Source organism: Marmota monax, unplaced genomic scaffold (genome assembly GCF_021218885.2).
Source record: "Marmota monax isolate L192 unplaced genomic scaffold, Marmota_monax_Labrador192_F-V1.1 WCK01_AAM20220418_F8-fsc00026, whole genome shotgun sequence".
Lineage (NCBI taxonomy): Eukaryota > Metazoa > Chordata > Mammalia > Rodentia > Sciuridae > Marmota > Marmota monax.
The window spans coordinates 2355435-2376345 of record NW_026693108.1 but is presented as its reverse complement, the minus strand read 5'-3'; the positions used below and the strand labels follow the sequence as shown (position 1 = coordinate 2376345).

At 48.1% G+C, this 20911-nt stretch overlaps 2 protein-coding genes across 7 annotated transcripts in view; one reads left to right on the top strand and one right to left on the bottom strand.

Moving 5' to 3' along the window:
• The window catches only part of Cars2 (cysteinyl-tRNA synthetase 2, mitochondrial), a 41013-nt gene extending 29204 nt beyond the window's left edge, over nucleotides 1-11809 (bottom strand). For 2 of the 6 annotated variants that reach the window (XM_058582724.1, XM_058582725.1), the window contains exons 1-3: nucleotides 7140-7371; nucleotides 6893-6943; nucleotides 3199-3316 (exon numbers count right to left, since the gene is read on the bottom strand). In XM_058582724.1, the coding sequence (XP_058438707.1) occupies nucleotides 3199-3316; nucleotides 6893-6943; nucleotides 7140-7339 (369 nt within the window). In that variant the 5' untranslated portion in view covers nucleotides 7340-7371. Of the gene's footprint in view, nucleotides 1-3198; nucleotides 3317-6892; nucleotides 6944-7139; nucleotides 7374-11487 lie in introns of those variants that run through there. The other 4 variants (XM_058582723.1, XM_058582726.1, XM_046454985.2 and 1 more) reach the window with 4 other exon arrangements.
• A 1497-nt stretch (nucleotides 11810-13306) lies between these two features.
• Nucleotides 13307-18335, top strand: Ing1 (inhibitor of growth family member 1). The gene is made up of 2 exons (XM_046454988.2): nucleotides 13307-13521; nucleotides 17381-18335. Exons 1-2 carry the CDS (start codon nucleotides 13386-13388, stop codon nucleotides 18082-18084), a joined length of 840 nt encoding a protein of 279 aa, XP_046310944.1. The 5' UTR covers nucleotides 13307-13385; the 3' UTR covers nucleotides 18085-18335.
• The last annotated feature ends 2576 nt before the right edge of the window (nucleotides 18336-20911 follow it).

Sequence of the window (20911 nt, the reverse complement as noted above, 5' to 3'; positions counted from 1 at the left end):
CTGGTTCAGTCCCTACTCCCTCCCCACCCCAAAACATGTAATGTTGTAATTTAAAATACTTTTAAAACAAGTCTTGGCGCAGAGGGCATGAAGACATCAACCATCATGACACACCTGCACTAGAAGCAGCCCACGGAGAGGGATGAAACCAGTGTGGTGACCCTCACAGCCACACTGCTCTGCCTCAGAAAGGAGGAGCGCTGACCCAGGCGAGGACACGGATGAGCGTGAGGCCGTGATGCTCTGCAAAGTGAGCCACTGCCAAGGAACAGATACTGCCAGTGTCACGCATGGGGAGTCCATAGAGACAGGGTGGGGGCTCCAGGGGCTGGGGAGAGGCCAGGGAGTCGTCGGGGGAACAGAGTTTCAGGTGTGAAAGACAAGTGCACTCTGGACAGGATGGCAGGACAGTGCTCACAGGGTAAAGGTGCTGCTGCCGGTGACCCCACACCCAGCTAAAGGTCGTGTTACGTTACTAAAAATAGGAAGAAAACAAAAAAGTCATTTTGCCTTCAAAAAATCTGCATTAGGGCTGGGGTTGTTGGCACGAATGAGCCAGGGGGTTTAATCCTCAGCACCACATAAAATAGAGGTACTGTGTCCATCTACAACTAAAAAACACATAAAAACAGTCTGCATCAGATTTTCTCAAAAAGCCTTTTTGCTGAACACTGAAAAACATGTCCCCCTAAGCATGGTTTCAGATGTGATTACTATATAGAAGTGGGGCGCTATTTCTAGGCGAGAACTACAACAGACTCCCCTTATCTATGCGGACATGTTCTAAGACCCCCCAGTGGATGTCTGAAATCACAGTATACTGAGCCCTGTGCATACTGTGGCTTTCCCTACATGTACACACGTATGGCAAAGTTTAATTTGTGATTTTCCCTACATGTACATACATATATTAGAGTTTAATTTACATATTACACAAAGTAAAAGGTTTATAGCGACAAATGAGGATACAGTACAACAGTTCTCACAGCTTCTCTTTGACACACCCGAAGTGTTCTTGGCTTTGAGGCCATGGCTGAACACAAGTGGCAAGCCCCTGTCAGTCCATCTGATGGGCAGACGGCAGGTGAGCACAGGTGGAGCGTGGGGGCGCTCCAGTCATGCTGCCCAGAACACCACACAAGCTAAAACTGGTAAATCATTTATTTCTGGAATTTTCAATTTAAGATCTTAGACCACAGCTGACTATGGGTAACTGACACCTTGGAAAGAGAAACTGAGGACAGGGCGGAATACGGCAATCTGTTATAGCAGCACAGAATGGACCAAGACAGACAGCTTCCAATCAGCCAGACTTCAGGGAAGTCCCGCTCTGGAAGACTACTAGGAATATGTGCTCTATTAAACCCAGCCCAAGCCCTACCCCCAGACCCAGCAGGCAGTCTGCAGAAGCACTGAAGAGGAGGGCACTTTGCCTGTCCAGGGGGCTGGGCTAGGCGAGGGCTCCAGTGAGCCTCTCCACCTCACACGTGTTGGGAGTTCCCACTGTGACAAGTATTTGCACCAGCTCTGAAAGGCAAAGGTACTGAACAACTATCCTAAGATAACTGTTCACAAAAATATGAGGTCAGCTTCACTGATGTCTTCATCAGACTCAGGAGGGATGCGTGCTGTGCTGTGTGACGGCACTATCAGCCACTCCACCATCATGCCAGTAGGCACAGTGTTCCGAGGAGGCGGAGGGAACACATTCCTGATTCCCAGCAGCAAGGAATTCAGAAAAGACAAAGTCAAGGGCCCACAAAGCCCTCTGGCAGAGGTGATATGCAGGACACAGCACCCCCAGCCACCCGGGAGAGCTCAGGGAGGTTCCCAACCTTCCGCCTGTCTGACAAGGATATTCTCACCCACCAAGTCTTTTGAGGCTCTGACAGGTGTGGAACCAGACCTTGTTGGGGCCCTCAATTTGAGCAGGAAAGACATGCTTTCTGCCAATGCCTCAGTACCTGAGCCATTCACACCTGCAAGGCCCTGCTGGAAGGGCCTGTAGCCAGAAGCCCTGGGCCTGTGGCCCTGACCCAAAGTCTACACAAGCTGCAGACTCTCCCATACTCCCTACCCTTCCCTGTAAAATGTAGACATGTCCTTCAAAGTGAAAGTCCTATCATGTTTGAGACTGTCAAGGATGTAAGATAAAGAAGGGGTGAAGACCAAGGACCTTTACAGGCTGAGGGAAACTCGGACGCAGGAACTAAAGGGTAGAAGATTCCAGAAGAGTCCTAGACCAGAAGAGAAAGGAGGCACTGCAGGGATGGAGATGACCCTGGGATGGGCCTGTGGCGGGGACGGCTATGCCCCCGACATCAGCACACTGCATCATGCCCACTTCCTGGCTGGGAGGGACACAGGGTAGCAATGCAGGTCCTTATTCCTGGAAGAGTCACAATGTGTGTTCAGCAAAGAGGGGCACCAAGCTGGAGAGAGCTTACACAAAGAGAAGATGAAAGTGCACACAGCAGAGTCACAGCGAGAAATCCTGGGCAGGGTGTGGGCAGTCTTTGTACTGTTCCTGCAGTTACTCTGCAGATGACAGTCTTTCAAGAAAAAAAAATTTCTTTTTGGTAAAATTACTTTATTTTCCTCTCGTATTTGCTTTATATCTTGCTTTAAAAAGTTATGAAGTTCACAACTTTATACCAAAACGTAAGAAGACTAGGCTATTTGCTTATAAATATTTTTCTTTTTTTTTTTTTGTATGTGATGATATTAAGCTGGTATCAATTTATTTATTTATTTTTATAAACATTTTTCAAGAAAAATTTAAACCTTAAGTAAAATGTGTTAACAAAAGCACAAGCTCTGCCCCACCCAACCAGTGTGTGCAGAGACAGAGTGTTCCCAGAACAAAAGCCCCTTCTATCAAGAAACAGAAATGAAAGGCACCAGCAGCAGAAACACAGGAAGCCCAAGGCCAAGAGCCAGCTGCCTGGGGGAGAGAGCATCGCTTCCCTGCAGGGTGAGGGCGCGTAGGGGTTAGACTCAAGCTGGGACACCCCTGTGGAGTGAGGCTTCGGGGCCACCATTCCACGGGCCTCACTGCCTTTCCTGGCCACTACAATATGGTCACATCTACTGGGCCACGTATGAATGATAAGGTGTGAGAACAACTTGTAAAATATGAAAAAAAGCAGCTGCCACCGATGGATCAAGTGTTGATGAACGGACACCTTCTGTGCTTACCTCATGGGCTCTTTTGATGATTTTGTCATCCACGTCTGTAACACCCATCACCATGACTATGTTGCACCCAAAAACCTTGGTTAGGATCCTTCGAATTATATCAAATCTAACATATGAACTGAAAGAAAAAAATGTTGGGCTCTCTTTAGATTGCGCAAAACCATTATTATTATCCTTGAAAAAGTGCATTATAATTTAACATCCTGCTACCTAACTTGAACTGTGTAACACAAGCCATGGCCAAATGGGGCTAGTACAAGGAACAGCCTTCTGACTGACGGGGTCCTCAGGAAAAGCTGACAATGGAATTGCATCAATTCCAGGACACAATGTTAGCATTTTTTAGTTTTAGAGCTGTTGAGTGAATTTACATCTATTTAAATGTACAAAAATTCACTCATAATATAATCTTATAAGGTAGTTATAATACTGAGAGTTTTTGCTATTCTTGTTCATGTTCTAGAATAGTTCTAGTTTCTCACTAACATGAAATGCATAGAAGTAAATAATCATAAACAGGACAAGTGCGATCCTCTTAGGGGTGCATCAGGTTACTCCTAAGAATATGAACCATTCTAGAAATGCAAAAACAGCAGCTTGTTTATATGCCATGCTGAAGTGAGTCGGATTTTAAAACCAAAAGAGTTTAGAAGCATTTTAACAACTCAAGGCTTGTACTCTTTTCTGAACTGAATGGGCAAAAACATGTGAAAACCATGAGGTTATTCTCCCATGAAAGCAACCTTGAAACTCCAGGTCAGCTAATCTCGTGCTCATCTCTATCATCCATGCAGTCTCTCTAAATCTGAGTTCACAAAATCATTTTCCTCCAGAAAGAAAATCCTAGCACTTTAATGGTCTCCTCCTAAAGCACACACAAACACAGTTTAGGCTAGAGCTTGACCATAATGATAAAACTACCTCCAAAAACTCCTTGCCAATTTATTTACCTTCTCAGAGGCTCAGTCTGATTATTTATAAACTGGGCAAAATTCCACTAACTCACAGGACTGTTATGCATGCAGGTGCTCGGGCAGCATGAACTCCAAAGAACACAAGCTATGGCTACCATCTTCATCTCCGTGGCCCTCTGGAGGTGGAAAAGACTCCACAGAATTGAAATTATTATTATTATTATTTTGGGGGGTATCAGGGATTGAACTCAGGAGCACTTGACTACTGAGCCACATCCCCAGCCCTATTTTGTATTTTATTTAGAGACGAGGTCTCAATAGGTTGCTTAGTGCCTCACTGTTGCTGAGGCTGGCTTTGAACTCGTGATCCTCCTGAGCCACTGGGATTACAGGCATGAGCCACTGTGTCTGGTCAGAATTGAGATTTAAAAGAAACAACTAACAGGGACCTAAAACAAATGGCAACAAGACTTGGGTGACATACTCCAGAACTCAGGCTGAGCCCCAGAAGTGCCCTCAGGAAAAGGCAGAACTGGCAGGGACTGCAAGTGGATTGTATCCATGGTAGCTGCTCCTGTGCATGCACACTCTGCAGTGCCGGACAGCCAAAGTCAGATGCATGGGCATCAAGAGCTAGAAACCTACAAACAAACAGAACACAGCAAAAACAAACAAAAAGAGAACCAGAGGCCTCCACGGCCTCCTGTGACTCCCCTGACAACCACACCGTGTCAGCCAGGAGTGCCATGAGCCAAGAGTGCCACTCGCAGCCTGCTTCCGACTGCTAAGGTCCCTCGGACTCCCAGAGTTTTCACTAGAGACACTTCCTCTCCACTCCATCCCTACAAGACGGAATCTCAACTGCTGGGACCAGATAATGCAACACCCTCCCTGTCTGGCTCCAGCCGGCCCCTCCAATCCCCTAGATGAACCAAACTGGCTGATTTGTTTTCCCCAAGCAGGACTGGCACTTCTCTGCCAACCTCTTCTGGATGCCTCTTTTGGTTGAGCTGAGCTCTGACCAGGCTCCAAGTGCCTTGTGAAGCAGGCACTCTCTGGTCCCCGCTCTGTTGGTGCTGAAATAATTATGTCATGCTAATGAAATTAAATGATTAAGCCCATAGCCACTGAAACAGTCACAGGCCTAAGATGTGGGAAGGAAAGTGAAGAGCCTGGAGTGGGCAAGAGGTGGGGACCTCCTGTCAGCCACATTCAGTTCAGTCCGCAGGGACAGCAGCCAGGCCAAGAGAATGTCAGTGGAGCAAATGGGCCTAGCTTTCCCCAGTCCCTCTGAAGGCACTAGGTGTGCAGAGCACATAACAGCCATGATGTCAAGAGGGAAAGTGCGTGGTGAGAGGCAGACCAAGCTACACCCCTGCTCCAATGTTCTGTAGTGTGTGACTCAGGAAGGCCACCATCCTCAATAATGGCTGAGCCCTTATAACACATCACACAGCAAGTGCAAGTTAAACAGGATTTTATGAGTATTCAGTCCTAAAATTGCTGTAAAGATTTTTAAAAGAATGGGATATTATCATCCCCATCTCAAAGATGATGAAACCAGGATTGAAGCCTGGCCCACCTGTAATCCTAGCAACTCAGGAGGCTGAGGTAGGAGGGCCAGATGGCAAGTTGGAGGCCAGCCTCAGCAACTTAGCCAGACCCTGTATCAAAATAGAAAAATAAAAAGAGGGCTAGGGATGTAGCTCAATAGTAGAGTGCCTCTGGGTTCAATCCCCTATAGCACAAGAAAAATGAAAGAAACTAGGATTTGAGCAAGAAAGTGAGTTATCCAATGCCAGGAAGCTAATAAATGTCAGGAGCCAGAAATGACCACCCCCTCCCCCAACACACGCTGGCCTCTTGATCTCACCAAGCCCTGACACAAACACCTAATTCCAAAACTTTTTACTATGTAGTGGCGCCCCACCTCCTCCAAAAAAATAAAATCTTAACTAAGCTTCTCCAGAAATCTTCACCACAATTGATTTATTTAAGACTATAAGCAAAAGTTCAATGTAATTAAACTTCCTATTTTCCTGTTACTCTATTTTACTTGGCCACTGGCCTGGAAGAGATCAGCACTCCAGGTGCTGAAGGCCCCTTTACTTGTTTTTCACAAACATGTATCTAATATAGTAGTTTGTAGAAGTGTTTGCAAGTGCAAAATGTGATTAAAAAAAAAAAAAACACAAATCCTTTAACAAGGCCTCTGGCCTTGAGCTGGACTTCACATAGATATCTACATTTTTAAGATAAGAGAAGTTACCAGTTGGGCTCCATGGTCACAGCGGGCAGGGGAGGAAAGGAAGGGGAGAAGAAGCTCTCCCCTTCTCAGGCTCTGTCCTTGAAGGGTTAACTTGCCCAGAACAGTGAAAAGCTGCTTTTATGTGAACTTCTGCAGGCTGTGAACTTCTGAGCCCCTCCCCTTACATTCTGGGTATAAAGTTCTGAAACTACCTGAACTTGGGGTTCAGGGGATTAATTGATTACAGCAAAAACTGTGGCCTCTGAACCTGGCCACAGCCAAATAAAACTGTTGCCTGCTTTCTTCAGTGCCTTGCCTCCTCTGCCCCTACAGCAGCTACTCCACACTGCCTCCCTGAATTACTACTCAAACCAAATTACTGTTCTTCCCACGATGTCTGGGTTGTAGTAATTTAGAAATTATTCAGTACCCTTAAATTGTCACTTTAGAGATTTTAAAAGCCCTTAAAGGTTTATTCTTTCCCAAATAAATGGTCCCTTGACAGGTGAAAACTAAAATCCAGGAAACTCACCAAGCATGGCCAAGGTGTGCGTGATCGTATACAGTTGGTCCACAGCTATACCTGGGAACAAGTTAAGACCCATCACGTGAAACACCTGCATACTCAGCTGCAGGACCCCACACGCACGCCCTTCAGGCAACCTGCGCTGCGCGTGCCCAGCTCCCAGGCTGGCAGCGCTGCCCACCGCACCTGTCCACCACGCCCAGACCACCGACCCCGCCCGCCAGCCGCACCGCCCTCCGCCCAGCCCGCGCACCAGGAGGTGGCGTCCGCGCGGGCTACTATCAGCGGGTCCTTCCTGCCCGTGAGGCTGTTGTACACCTGCACGCCCGTGTCGCGGCCCTCCGGCTGTAACCAGGCCCGCCCGCGCCCCTCGCACGCCGTCCGGCTCAGCCCCGGGCCCAGCGCGGCTGGGAGCAGCCGGGCGAGCAGGCCGAACGCGCGCGTCTGTAGCATGTCCTCGGCTGGCGAGGGACCGCGACGCGCCAGGCTACGCAGGCACAACGCGCCGCCTGGAGCCCCGCCCACCAGCCCCAGGCCACGCCTGTCCCTCCCGAGGCCCTGCAAAGCCAGCCCGAGGCTCGCCCCGCCTACCGAGGCCTCGCCCACCACTCGAAACCGCCCGGAGCCCGCCCAGGCCACACCCCGGGAGAGCCCCGCCCGCCGCCGGAAGAGGAGGTGGCAGCGGCCCCAGCTAGGGGCTGGCCTGGGCGCGGTGGTGTGGGGCGAGAGGCGGGCGGAGAGGCGGGCGGAGAGGCGGGCGGAGAGGCGGGCGGAGAGGCGGGCGGAGAGGCGGGCGGAGAGGCGGGCGGAGAGGCGGGCGGAGAGGCGGGCGGAGAGGCGGGCGGAGAGGCGGGCGGAGAGGCGGGCGGAGAGGCGGGCGGAGAGGCGGGCGGAGAGGCGGGCGGAGAGGCGGGCGGAGAGGCGGGCGGAGAGGCGGGCGGAGAGGCGGGCGGAGAGGCGGGCGGAGAGGCGGGCGGAGAGGCGGGCGGAGAGGCGGGCGGAGAGGCGGGCGGAGAGGCGGGCGGGCTGCAGGGAAAGGCGGGCCTGCGGCGCTTTCCCTCCTAGCGCAGGTTGCGCTGCACACCCTTGGGGACGCAGTGCGAGCCCGGCTCAGAGGCCCCTCCGCGGCGGCGAGCCCGCGGCCGCAGCGAGGGGAGATGGACCTTTGGACCTCGCCGGCCCGCGAAGCACGTCTGCACCTCAACGTGCATCATGTCTGCATCCCAAAAAAGTGTGCACCCTACATGCAGAATGTATGTATCCTAACACTGCACCCCACATTCACACAGCATGTCTGCATCACAATACAACGTGCAGCCCAACACACAGTACAAAAGTGCCTCAGCGCTCTCTTGGGGGTCTCTGGATGAAAGACCAAGACTAGAAGACCTTCCCATTCATCAAGTACATGTAGCAGGAACTGCCTGCTTGGGATTCATTTTAACAGTAAAACAACTATCATCCATTCTTTGAGAACAAAAATGTTCTGAGAGTTACTTTCAAATAATATCGACAAATGTGCCCCTATTGGCAGTTTGCAAAACAATCTAAAAAAAAAAAAAAATCCCTTTGCTTTTCAGTTCCCAAAACAGCAGTTTCTTCAGTTCTTTTTTTAGTTTTATGTTCTCTTAAAAGGCAAAGTAGAGACAAACAAATGTGTTCCTAGAGTACTTAAATTTTTTTCTCAAGGTCCTGGAATCCAACTCTGCAATTGTTTCAAGCTAAACTATAGTCGAATGTTCTCGTGCACAAAGTTAAACTGTATCAAATTAGAAGCCCAAATACATCTTGCTAACCATACAAGCTCCATACCTGTTCTGAATTCTCCGGAATACACCACTTCCTCACTGCCAGTGCAATACTTGTCTTGATGTTATTTTGTAATTGTCCCTTGTTTCTTTCTAGTGAAATGTGTATGTTTCTCTCCTAGAGATTGTAATTTTTTTAACTTATTATTTTTTTTAAACACTGCACTAAATTCAGAAAAGAACTCGTTGAATGTTGCTGAATTATAGTCTGTTATGAAGTCCACTTAGGAGAGAGGAAGATTGGGCAGTAAAATACCAGATAGAGAAAGCTTTGATTCTAATCAGAGAAATGCCAGTTTAAAAAAAAGGACAAGAGCTGGGCCGGTAATCTGGGAGGTGGAGACAGGAAGATTGCAGGTTTGACGCCAGCCTCAGCTATTTAGAAAGCCCTAAGCAACTTAGTGAGATTCTATCTCAAAATAGAAGTTGAAAGGGGCTGGGAATGGAGCTCAGTGGTAACTCTGGGTTCAATCCCAAATTCCAAAACAAACAAACAAAAGCTGGGATGCATGAGAAATCCAAGAAAAGAGTTACAGTAGAAGTTTGGGGAAAAAAAGATTTAATAACACTGACATCCAAATCCTACACATGAATCTGGATAGCTGAAAGAAAAAAATTAATCTGGCTAGGTGGCATATTTGGATTGGCCTAAGAAAATCAAGACTTTTAAATTAACAATGATATCTTTTGTTTTCAGAAAATTAGTCTTGTACTGTATTCAGCTTTTGACTGGCACTAATTCTACTTTTTCTCACAACTTTTGGGAATCACCAAGCAATGATAAATAAAATCTAATATTTAATGATGAAAAAATATCGTTTTTGCACAATGAATACTACAGTGACTTGGAAGATTTACTAGCACATATACCTAAAAAGAGAATCTGTTAATTTGAAGCCATCTCCTGCCTTAATCTAGGTCAGCATAAATTAAAATTGATTCCGAAATATTATTAATGCCATTTTTTTAGTCCTTAATGACAATAAAATATAGTTCTCAGGATTACATTTTAATTTTTTGGGAGTAGTGGGGGGTACCTGGTTTGAGCTCAGGGGCACTCACCCACTGAACGGAATCCCAGCCCTGTTTTGTATTTTATTTAAAAACAGTGAGTTGCTTAGCACCTGGCCTTTGCTGAGGCTGACTTTGAACTCGCAATCCTCTTGCCTCAGCCTCTCAAGCTGCTGGGATTATGGAGGTATGCCACCACACCCAGCTCCATTTTCTTTCAAGGCAAAATCATGAAAATCCAAAGTAGAGGAGATTATGGTGACATATCATTTAGGGACTTTCAAGTTTAAGATGGATTAGTTATTGATTTAAAAAAAAAAAAGATTTGAAGTTGTAGATGGACAGCATGACTTTGTTAATTTTTTTTTTTAATGTGGTGCTAAGAATCAAACCCAGTGCCTCACACATGCTAGGCAAGCACTCTGCCACTGAACTACAGCCCCAGCCCAGTATAGATATTTTAACCACCTCAAAACATGAACTGTACATTCATTTCTTCATAGGTTTGAATGCTTTTAGTTAAATTAGAAACATAATTTTGTTTATTTATTTATTTATTGTGATGGAGATCAAACCCAGGGCCTGGGATGGAACCAGAGCCTTGCACATGCTAGACAACTGCTCTAGCCTGACATGTAACTTTAGAAAAAAGTTTTAATGTGTAGTTTAGCAGTACACCACAAAGCAAAACTGAAACAGTCAGGATTCTTCAAAAATCGAGCACTGTTCCTTAGCGCCATATTTAAAATGCAAGATAAACGGTTATTTTATCTATTGGTATTCTAGGCATGTTCAGAAAACACTTTCTGACTTTTTACCCTAAGGGGCGGATTAATTGTTTTATGGAGGTCAAACTGCTTATTCACTACTTGTCTTCCAAGCACATAAAACAGTAGTTGGCACGTGGTGGAACTACTCAAATATTTCCAGTTGAATGAATAAGAAGCCTTTTGGTTTATGCATCTGTGAAGTTCATGAAGAAGAAGAAGAATTATTCAGATAGTATTGTGACTTTTTGAAAAATAAGCTAGTTCTAACTCCAGTTTATTTTTTTTATCTTTGTTTTCTGATACTGGGGATTGAATCCAGAGGTGCTTGAGCTACATCCCCAGCCTTTTTTATTTTTTGAGACAGGGTCCTGCTAAATTACTGAGGCTAGCCTCTAAAATTTGCCATCTTACTGCCTGAGCCTCCCCAGCAGCTTGGATTACAGCCCTGCACCACTGAGCCTGGCCAGCTAGATTATTTTTGAATGGGATAAATTCTTGCTAACCTTTATTCTTGAGTCCAGATTAAAAACTGTTCATTCTCAGGCCAATGACTGCTAGGATTAAAAGAACCTAGACAGGTTCTCTTTTTTGCTATTGTGCTTTTAAGTTACTTACATGTTCTTTGCGAAAAAGGCATATTTAAAATTCAACCTTGCACCCCCTTCTACACTTTATTCACTTCATGTTTCTCTTCCCACAGGTCACAGTGTTTTGTGCTAATCAGTGGCCAATGAATCGTGTGGACGAAATGAAACTTCGTTTCGTCTTTTAGCACCGCAGCAACGCTCCAATATGAACAATCCAATTCAAAATACAGCTCAATCCATTCTCCTCTGCTGCCCTAATATCCACGTCACAAAATAACCTACGGGTCCAGGGAATGCGCACCCCAGCCATAAACACGCTATTTACAAATACTGAATTAGATTAGTCCGAAACTGTGCTGGATTATACAGGAAACTAAAAAATTCCAACAGATATGTTTCACGTAACATTTCAAATCTTCAAATACCGGAAAGTGTGCCCGTTTAAACTGCAAGTGTCTGTCTGCGGCCGCGCGTCCAGATTTGCAGCAGGATAAATCCGGGACTCCAGCGGAACCCTACGCTGCTTACACGGAGACAGGGGAAGCCGGGGAGGCGCGGCTGGGGCTGGGTCTCCGCTCGGCACTCGGCCACAGGCCACCCTACGCGGGACCCTTCTGCCCAGCGCCGCTCCCAGTCAGGCAGAGCAGAAGCCAAGCGGAGGGGCCGGGACCCGACGGCACGCAACTCCAGTTGCAGCGATCGAAAGCCAGCCCAAGGGAACCACAGCAGAGCGCGGACAAAGGCGGGAGCGCCGCCGGGGCGTGGCCACGACCGAGAGGCGTGGCTTGTCCCGGAAAGGGCGGGGCGGACCATCCGGTCGTCTAGGCAACGGAGGGCTCAGAGCCGGGCTTTTCAGAAAGTCTTAAATCCTGGAGCCATGGTGGAAGGGAGGTTAAAGAGGGGTCGGGGCGTCAAAGGACACTAAAGTGCCGCCAGCGCCCCAGGTGTTGGCGGTCCTTCCAAAAAGTGGGGAATGGAGAGCGCTCGGAGGGCACCTAACGGGCCAGGAATCAGGGAAGCATCTTTTCCGCCGGCCCGCCCTCCGCAGAGGCTCGGTCCCAGGGAGCAGCTTTGCTCTCGGGCCCCTTTGTCTCCAAGCCGTTCCAAACTGAGCTCCAGGAGGTGACAAAGGGAAAGCAGTGGTGAACAGCGCAGCCGCGGGAGCCGCCAAGGCTGCTGGGAGTGGTGGTCCTGCCGCGCTACAGTACTCGGTCCCCCTCCCGCGCGGGCCTTGGCCGCTGCCGATGCTAGTGCGCTTGCGCCAGCACTTCCGCCCCTCCAGTGCCCACCCGCTCTGCCGGCCTCCAGACTTTAGTAGTAGGAGCCCAGGAGGAGCCCGAATTTGTCACGCCCCCTCTCCGTCTTGATTGGCCGCAGAGGTAAGGTCTGCAAGTGGATTGGCTCTCCGGGTTGCCAGTTCTTTTCCGGCTCATACTTATATTGCGCGGCGGGGCGGGGACGAGTAGAGTAAGGCTGGGAGAGGTAATGGTGGTTTGCTACTGTCGGAGTCTCTCAGGCGGCCGTCCCGCGGCCAGTCAGGTCCCGGGAAGGTCTTCAGCGGAGCAGGCCACCACCCCGCGTCTCCCGGCCGGCGTGCAACGCCTCCCAACAGCCTCGCCATCAATTGCCAAACTCCTAGTAAAGTTTGCGCCTCGCCCGTTGCCCCAGCCCGGCGGCCCTGTCGCTGTCCCTTCCGCGACCCTCGCCACAGCGAAAGTGACGGGAAAGGCCACGCCCCCTCTCAGGCCGGCATCGCGGCCCTCCGCCCCCCGGCCCGGGACGGTGAGGGGCGTGAATGCGGCGGGGGCGGGGCCGCCGCCAGGAGCGGGCGGGGGGGGGTGGGGCGCATGCGCGGTGCGCGCGGGGCTGAATGTTTCCCAAGTGTTTGAAACTGGTATTTGGGTTTTCCACGTTGGACAAGTGCGGCGCGGCGGGCTGCCGAGCGCGCCCTTCCCGCTGCCCGCCCCGCTCGGCTCCCCTCCCCGCCCGGCGGCGGTGGGCGGCGGCGGCCGCGGCGCTAGGCCCTCTCCCGGGTGTGTGCGCGCTCGTACGCGCGGCCCCCCGCGCCCGCCTGCCGCTTGGGAGGGGGCCTGCGCGCCCGGTGGGGCGTGAGCCCGGGAGCCTCCGCCACCGCGGCCCGCGCCCGCAGGCGCCGGGGTCCCCGCGACCCCGGCAGATGTAGCCGCTGGCCGGGCCGGGCCGGAGCGGCGGGGGGGCGCGGGAGAGGGAGAGCTTTGCATTTTGCAGTGCTGTTTTGAGGGGGGCGGGGGGTTGGAGGAAGCGGAAAGCCGCGCCGAGTCGCCGGGGACCTCCGGGGTGAACCATGTTGAGTCCTGCCAACGGGGAGCAGATCCACCTGGTGAACTATGTGGAGGATTACCTGGACTCTATCGAGTCTCTGCCTTTCGACCTGCAGAGGAACGTCTCGCTGATGCGGGAGATCGACGCGAAATACCAAGGTACGGCGGTGATGGATGGGCGGGGGCGGCCGCGTCCATCCCCGCGGTCCGGGCCGCCGCGGCCGGCTGGTCCTGCTGGACCCGGAGGGAGCGGCGGCCCCTGCGGCGGCCTCGTCGGGACAGGAACAAAAGGTCTGGGGCGCCTTTGATCCTCCAAGGTCCTTGTGTGCGGAGCCGGGACCCGGAGGGGGAAGGAGCGCTAGCGGCGCGCTGCAAGGCTGCGCGACCGAAGCGCTCTTTGTAGTGAAGTGATGAGGCGGGTGCTGCGGGGGAGGGGGCGCGGGGCTCCGCCGCGTCCTCGGGGAGGGGGCTCCGGCGGCGGCGCGAGCGAAGGGGTGTGCGAGCTCTTCGGCTGCGGGGCGCGGGTTTGGCGGCTGCAGGGACGGCTGCGGGCCGCGGTGCCCGCGGACCCTAGCGCCGCCCGGGCCCCTCGGCGCCGTACCCCACCCGGTCCTGCATCCGAGTGTTACATAAAGTACGGGGCAGGGCTCGATCGGGGTCGCGGCTGCCCCCGCCCAGCCCCCTCCGGCCCTTGGCGCTGGACATGGAGCGGGGCCGACCGGGAGGGGCGACACCGCCGGTGTAGTTTGCGGAGGATGAGGGCTTTTCTCGGGTGTGCAGTAGGAAGGGAAGGGAAGGGGAGGAGCGGAGGCGGGGAAGGCGCCCATCTGTGCTGCGCTCGGGGGGCGCTGGCCGACTTCTGGTTGGAGAGGAATGTGGCAGGTGAGGGGACCTGTGGGTCCTTTCCTGCAGACCCAGCCGCCCGGAGTGGCAGAGAGGTGGAGGCTTAGTGTCCGCCGGGAATTGTTCGCTGTTAGGGAAACTTTACCGCGAGGTCAGTCAAGGCACTGGGGGTTGTGTTTTGAACGTGGATCGTCTCTGCGAGTTTACTAATGTTTACAGGGCTGCGCAGCAGGGAAACGGAAGCGTTGGAGGGGGTGAAATGGAAGGCAAGCTTGCTTGCGAAACGCACTAGAGAACGCTGCTCGGAAAGCGCCCCTGCGCGCTCTGCTCCGGACGTAGCTTCGCAGCGACTTTTATAGGAAGTTAATTAGCATATTGCGGAACGTTCCGCCTTAGCACCCTAGTGATTGGCCTTGGCGTCTCCGTGGAATGTCCTTATGAGTCTGTTGCATAGCAATTGGTGACCAGGCCGGATGAGGGCGGGCCTTGTGTAATGACTGGCATGGATCTGTTTCCGCTGTCTTTTTTCCTCTGTCAGAGAGGGGCGGGGCGGGAGGGCGGAGGTCGAGTTGATTTGAATGTCTTCGGGTCGCCCGGCCTCCCGCCTCGAATTGGGTCCTGGCACTGAGGGGGCGGGCTGTACTCTTCGGCACTGCGCTTTGATTGGAGCGATCCTGGCCTCCGCTCTCCGGCCCCTCGATCCCCATAGGCGGTGGCAATCGGGGCGGGGCGCGCTTTCCTCTTCCCATTGGCGGGAGTCGGTCCGCCTCGACCCCTTTCCCTGGCTCCGCTGACGACTGAGCCCAGCTACTTCCGGCACGGTGCAATGGCTGCCGCCGGCTCCTTGACGCTGTGTCTGGCCGTCAGCCCAGTCCCTGTGGCTCGCGCCGCCTCTGCTGAGCCGAGGGTGCGGCGCGCGTGACCCAGAATCGCGAGTGAGCGAGGGGTGTGTTCCTGGGGATCCGGCTTTGAGGATGGTGCCCGAGACGCGACGAGCCTGCCCGACCCAGGGGTCTCAGGAACCTGAAACGAGAGGCAGCGACGGCGGGTTTGGGGTCTTAGGGCCGCGAGTTCTGGGATTCTGTCTGTGTCACCCAGGAAAGCTGTTGTCTATGCCTGATGGTAGAGCTTACCGCGCCGCCCTCCGCATAAAGTGCGCGCCCTACACCGCCTAGCGCCACCCTGCCCTCCTGCATCTGTCCCTGCAGCGAGCCGGCCGTGGGTGTTGAGGTGTCGCCAGAGCCCCAGGACACTAAACCAAACCTTTCCTTTAAAACTTGTTGCAAGTCTAACCTCCTTGACAGCCTGTGCTTGGTAAGCTTCAGATGTAGATAAACCCATAGGGAGGGGTTAGTTATTGTGGTATTAGGTGGTTTGAATTTTTTTCCAAATGCTAAGGGAAGTCCGTGCAACTTTTTATAAAATTTGCAGTTTTCATCATTGGACAGACGAAATTAAACTTGCTGCAATCTCAAGTAAGATTTAAGGTTTTTATAGTGCTGGTACTTTGATGTGGGATATTTTTAGAAGATAGGGTCAGCAGCAGTCTGAAGCTGAGCTTTTGGGGTAGAAGAAGCAGTTTGCCCTGGCAGAATACCTCCGATTTAGCAGTGGTGTTAATAACATTGTTGATTGCTCTTTGTGACTTTGTTGATAAAGTACTTTGCTTAGAACATCTAAGAAATGCATGCCATTGTTTAGACAGCAGAATATTAAAAATAAATGGCATAAGCTCATTTTAATAGCTGATAAAATAAGTTGGATCAGTTGATTTGTTGAGTTAATTAAGGCTGTGAGGCTAGTCATTCCACCTTTTTGGTAGTAAGGTCTGTATGGTTCCTCTGGGAAATATCTTCAGAGTTTGGAATATAATCTTAACCATTCATTGTTCTTCTTGTTGGCTTAAGCTCGTGTGTTTACTCTAGTGACAGGTTTGTCTTTATTTTTTTTCTCTCTCTTGGTTCTGGAATCAAACCAAGGGGTATTCCATCATGGAATTACATCCCCAGCCCTTTTTATTTTGTAATGTGAGACAGGGCCTCACTAAATTGCCTATGTTGGACTCGAACTTACTATCCTCCTGCCTCAGTGTCTCTGAGTTACTGGGATTACAGGTGTGTGCCACCACTCCCAGCCAGGTTTATACCTTACAGCTAAAGAGATCCGAAAGCTCAGTGGGTGGTAATATTCCAGACATTCCCTCCAACTCCCTCCCCTTCTCATCCACTTCCTAATTGAAGAGTGTAGGGTAGTTTCTTTGTTTTAAAAGACCATAAGAAGATTTCAGGATTGAAATGTATACTATTTTTTTTTAAGTAACTGGGAATTTCTAGGTATTTTAATAGGTTTTTTTGTAAGAATATATAGTTTTGCTTTAATTGGATTATTTAATAGCTTTTATTTCTTTAATTACATTTGCCAAAATACATTTTAAAATCACATGCATTGTCTTCAGATTATTTTTGATGTTTTTGAGTCTATTGACTTTTGTAGCTCTAAAAATGGAATTGCTATAAAAAATAAAATCTGCTATTTTTGTTTGAAAGCAACACTAAATTGTCTGTTTTATTGTGACCAAACCATTGTTATTTTCAGTAGTGCCCAATAACACCCTGGAAAGGCCGTAAAGTAACAGGTGACTGAGGGCCTTGGTCATTAAATAGTCTGATCCTGGGCTTTTTAACCCCAGGCATAACCATTGTCAAAATCTGTGTGCGTTCTTTCACAGGGTATTTTAGACGTTGATACATTAGAATAAAAGCTGTTATTAGAGAAATATTTGAATACAAATGGTGGAATTATAAGATCTAATTATCAATTTAATAGGAAAAAAAATTTAGCCCCAACCACTTTTACCTAAATTGGAACTTCTCACTGATGCTTCTGAAGTGTGTCCAGTCCCTTGGGGTATTTCGAGAGACAAATAAGAAGGTACTCAGCTAAACAGGAACTATGTTGATGTTTCACTTTGTTCAACAGTGAGAAAGTCTCTGGAAAGGCCTACAGGTGGTAAGATTTGTATATGAAAAGTTTGCCTTGGTCTTATCTATCCTTAGCAGTTACGTTTTTTTATAGACTAAAGAGTTAAATAAAAGGCTTATTTAATCGAGTGGATTTCTTCACTAGTATTTATATTTATAGCTTGGATGTGTAATTTATATTATTTTGTTTATAGAAATCCTGAAGGAATTGGACGAATATTACGAGAAATTTAAACGAGAGACAGATGGTGCCCAGAAACGCCGAGTGTTACACTGCATCCAGAGAGCCCTGATTCGGAGCCAGGAACTGGGTGATGAGAAGATTCAGATTGTGAGTCAGATGGTGGAGCTGGTGGAGAACCGGACCAGACAAGTGGATAGTCATGTGGAACTCTTTGAAACACATCAGGAAATCAATGACACCACTGGCAACAGTGGCAAAGCTGGCCAAGATAAGTCAAAGAATGAGACAATCACGCAGGCAGAAAAGCCGAATAACAAACGTTCCCGGAGGCAGCGCAACAATGAGAATCGAGAAAATGCATCTAATAATCATGACCATGATGACATCACCTCAGGAACACCCAAGGAGAAGAAAGCAAAGACCTCGAAGAAGAAAAAACGCTCTAAGGCCAAAGCAGAGAGGGAAGCATCCCCTGCAGACCTTCCCATCGACCCAAATGAGCCCACGTACTGTCTGTGCAATCAGGTCTCCTATGGAGAAATGATAGGTTGTGACAATGACGAGTGCCCCATCGAATGGTTCCACTTCTCATGCGTGGGACTCAATCATAAACCAAAGGGCAAGTGGTACTGTCCCAAGTGTCGGGGGGAAAATGAGAAAACAATGGACAAAGCATTGGAGAAGTCCAAAAAAGAGAGAGCCTATAACAGGTAGTTTGTGGACATTCACTAGTAGTGGGGAAAACAGAACCAGCTAGTGTATTTATTACATTGCCACCTGTGCTGAGGTGTGAGGATTGTCAAATGTGTATTTTCAAGGAATGTTGGAGAAGGCACCGTTCCCTTCACAGGGATGGCACTGACTCTCTCCACCTTTTGTTCTCACTGGTATATGTGTGTAAGAAGACAGTGGTCTGTGGATCAGCATTTTAGGAACTACAAATATAGGTTTCAATTAAACACTTACGTGAGTCTCAGACTGATTTTTTTTTTTTCTTCTGTGTGTGGGGGGATGACTTGGAAGCAACCTAATACATTGTGATAAGAAAAGATTTACCTATTTTATTTTAATAAAAAATAGTGTTACACATTATGAACATTTTTTTAATTAGCTGGGTTGCTAAAGTACAGCCTACAGCACATTTGTTTCTGGTACCATAATGTACATCCATATAACAATTCAATAACCAAGGTTCAAAGTTGGAAGATTATTTTTAAGAAGGTACATGATCAGTGGAAAAGTGCCCAACAAGCCCCAGACCTTGGGTTTATCCCCAGCTCTGCAAAAACAGGTAAAGGGTTAAATTTTACGTGGCAAATATTTTATATACTGGCCTGTTCCCAAAATGGCCATTTTTAAATGATTGGGTTCATTTTTATTATGAACCCAAAAGAAGTGGTCTAGTGATAGAATTTAAATCACACTTTTGCTATCATAGATCATAGTGTGGTCATCTTTAACTTATGTCAAGTGTATAAATGTACATTTCCCAGAGATCTTGCTCTCGCTGTATTATAATTGGAAGCACAGCCTGATGTTGTTGTGAAACCAAGGTATGCTTCCTGTTGTGTGTGTGAGTTGTACAGGTGTGATGTCAAGAATAAATGAAACTTGGCCAGTTTGTTTCTCTAGCAGTATATTTAATTTTAGCCTAAGTACTTTTTAAATTTTGTCTTAAAAATTTATACACCAGCAGTTTAGACAAAGCCTTAAGCAAATTGTGTATTAACTGTTCTCAATATTGAAGTAGAAGTTACCTAATTGCCAGCAGATAAATTCATGTCAAAGAAGAATATATATTTAGACAGAGGTCAGGAAATTGCACCCATCAAATCCAGCCCACCACCTGTTTTTATATGACCTGTGAACTACAAATGGTCTTTATGTTTTTAAATGGTTAAAAAAGATATTTCATGAATACATGAAAATTATATGAAATTTGAATTTTAGTGTCTATAAATAAAGTTTCACTGGAACACAGCCATGCTCATTTCCTGATGTATTGTCTGTGGCTGCTTTTGTAAAATGGTAGTCGGGTGGTGGTAATCAAGACTGCACGGGCAGAAAAGCTGAAGTTATTTATTTTCTGGCCTTTTGCAGAACGTTTGCTGACCGCTGACTTAGACTAGCCTCTGGTATTTTGATCTGTCCTTTCATGACCCCCTGGGTGATAATCATTCCTTAGTGATAATGTGGTTCTCTTTAGCTTGGAACATGGGAATTCAGTTCTTTCTGCAGCCTGCTGTACAGTGTCCATGGAGCCATTGCATAGGTGAACTGAGCATCATCTCTGTGAAGTTGGTGACAGCTGTGTCTACATTATGTAAAACAGTAAGTGTTTTTCTGATGGTTTACTTTTCTTGGTGGTACTGGGTATTAAATCCATGGGTGCTGTACCACTGAGCTATATCTCCAGCCCTTTGTTTCGTTATTTTGAGACAGGGTTTCGCCAAGTTGCCCAGGATGGCCTCAAATTTGCCATCCTCCTGCATTAGCCTCCTGAGTTGCTAGGACTGCATGTATGCATATGCTGCTGGGCCTGACTCTAACCGTTTACTTCTGATAAACAGTTATTGAGAACTTTACTCATGCCAGACTTCTATTCAAGGAATTTCCACTATGGAGGGTTAATAGTGAAGTAAGAATTATAGTTGATCATATGTTAAAATTTCAACTTTTTGCATGTTAATAGTTAAAGCCCAAATACTTCGCTGTTAACTTTCTAGTCATTTTAGAATCTTGGGTATTTAAATTTGAGATTTATCTAGAAAAATAATGAACAACAAGAGTTTACTATATGAAAATAAGTTAGGTAATTAAAATAGTTAATGAAAATCATGGCAATAAAAATAAAGAATCTTTGCTTGTGTAAAATTCTGTGATAGTTTTTTCACTTCCATTTGGAGCCAATAATGAAAATTAAATTATAGGAGTGAAGATTCAGTGGAAAGCAGTTGCTGATGTTGGAACTCTTTATATTTTTTCAGTTTTGGTAATGGGGAGAGATGGCACTTGGGCCACACCTTGCTGTATAGGTATCTCTTTGGTCTTTTGGGTGTTTGCTCTGGAAAAATGGCTTATGTGTTGGTCTACAATTTTTTTACTTTTAAAATACTTTCTTCACACAGGGTGTTTCTGAGAAATGAGTGTGAGTCATTCAGTTTTGGAAAAGTTTCCCTAGCTTTAATGAGGTTTCTAATAAGGACACAGGCATTTTTCCTTAAAAAAAAAAAAAAAAAAAAAAAAAAAAAAAGTACATTATGGAGTGAAATTTTGAGGGAATTGGCAGTCTTAAATTATATGTTGATTCCAGTTGGATGGTAGAGTACTCGAGTACAGGTAAGTACTTGGAACAGTCAAGATTTAGGGTTGAGTTCATATTTATATGCAGTTGGGTTCCTCCCAACCCCAGTGGGTACCAAGGAGGGTCTGAGTTTCTTTAGACAGTTGCTTCTATGTAAATATTCAGTATTTATTTATTGCATAAAAACCAAGTTAGCAGTTCAAATAAAAGGTGTAAAATGTTCTCATTGTGGTGCAA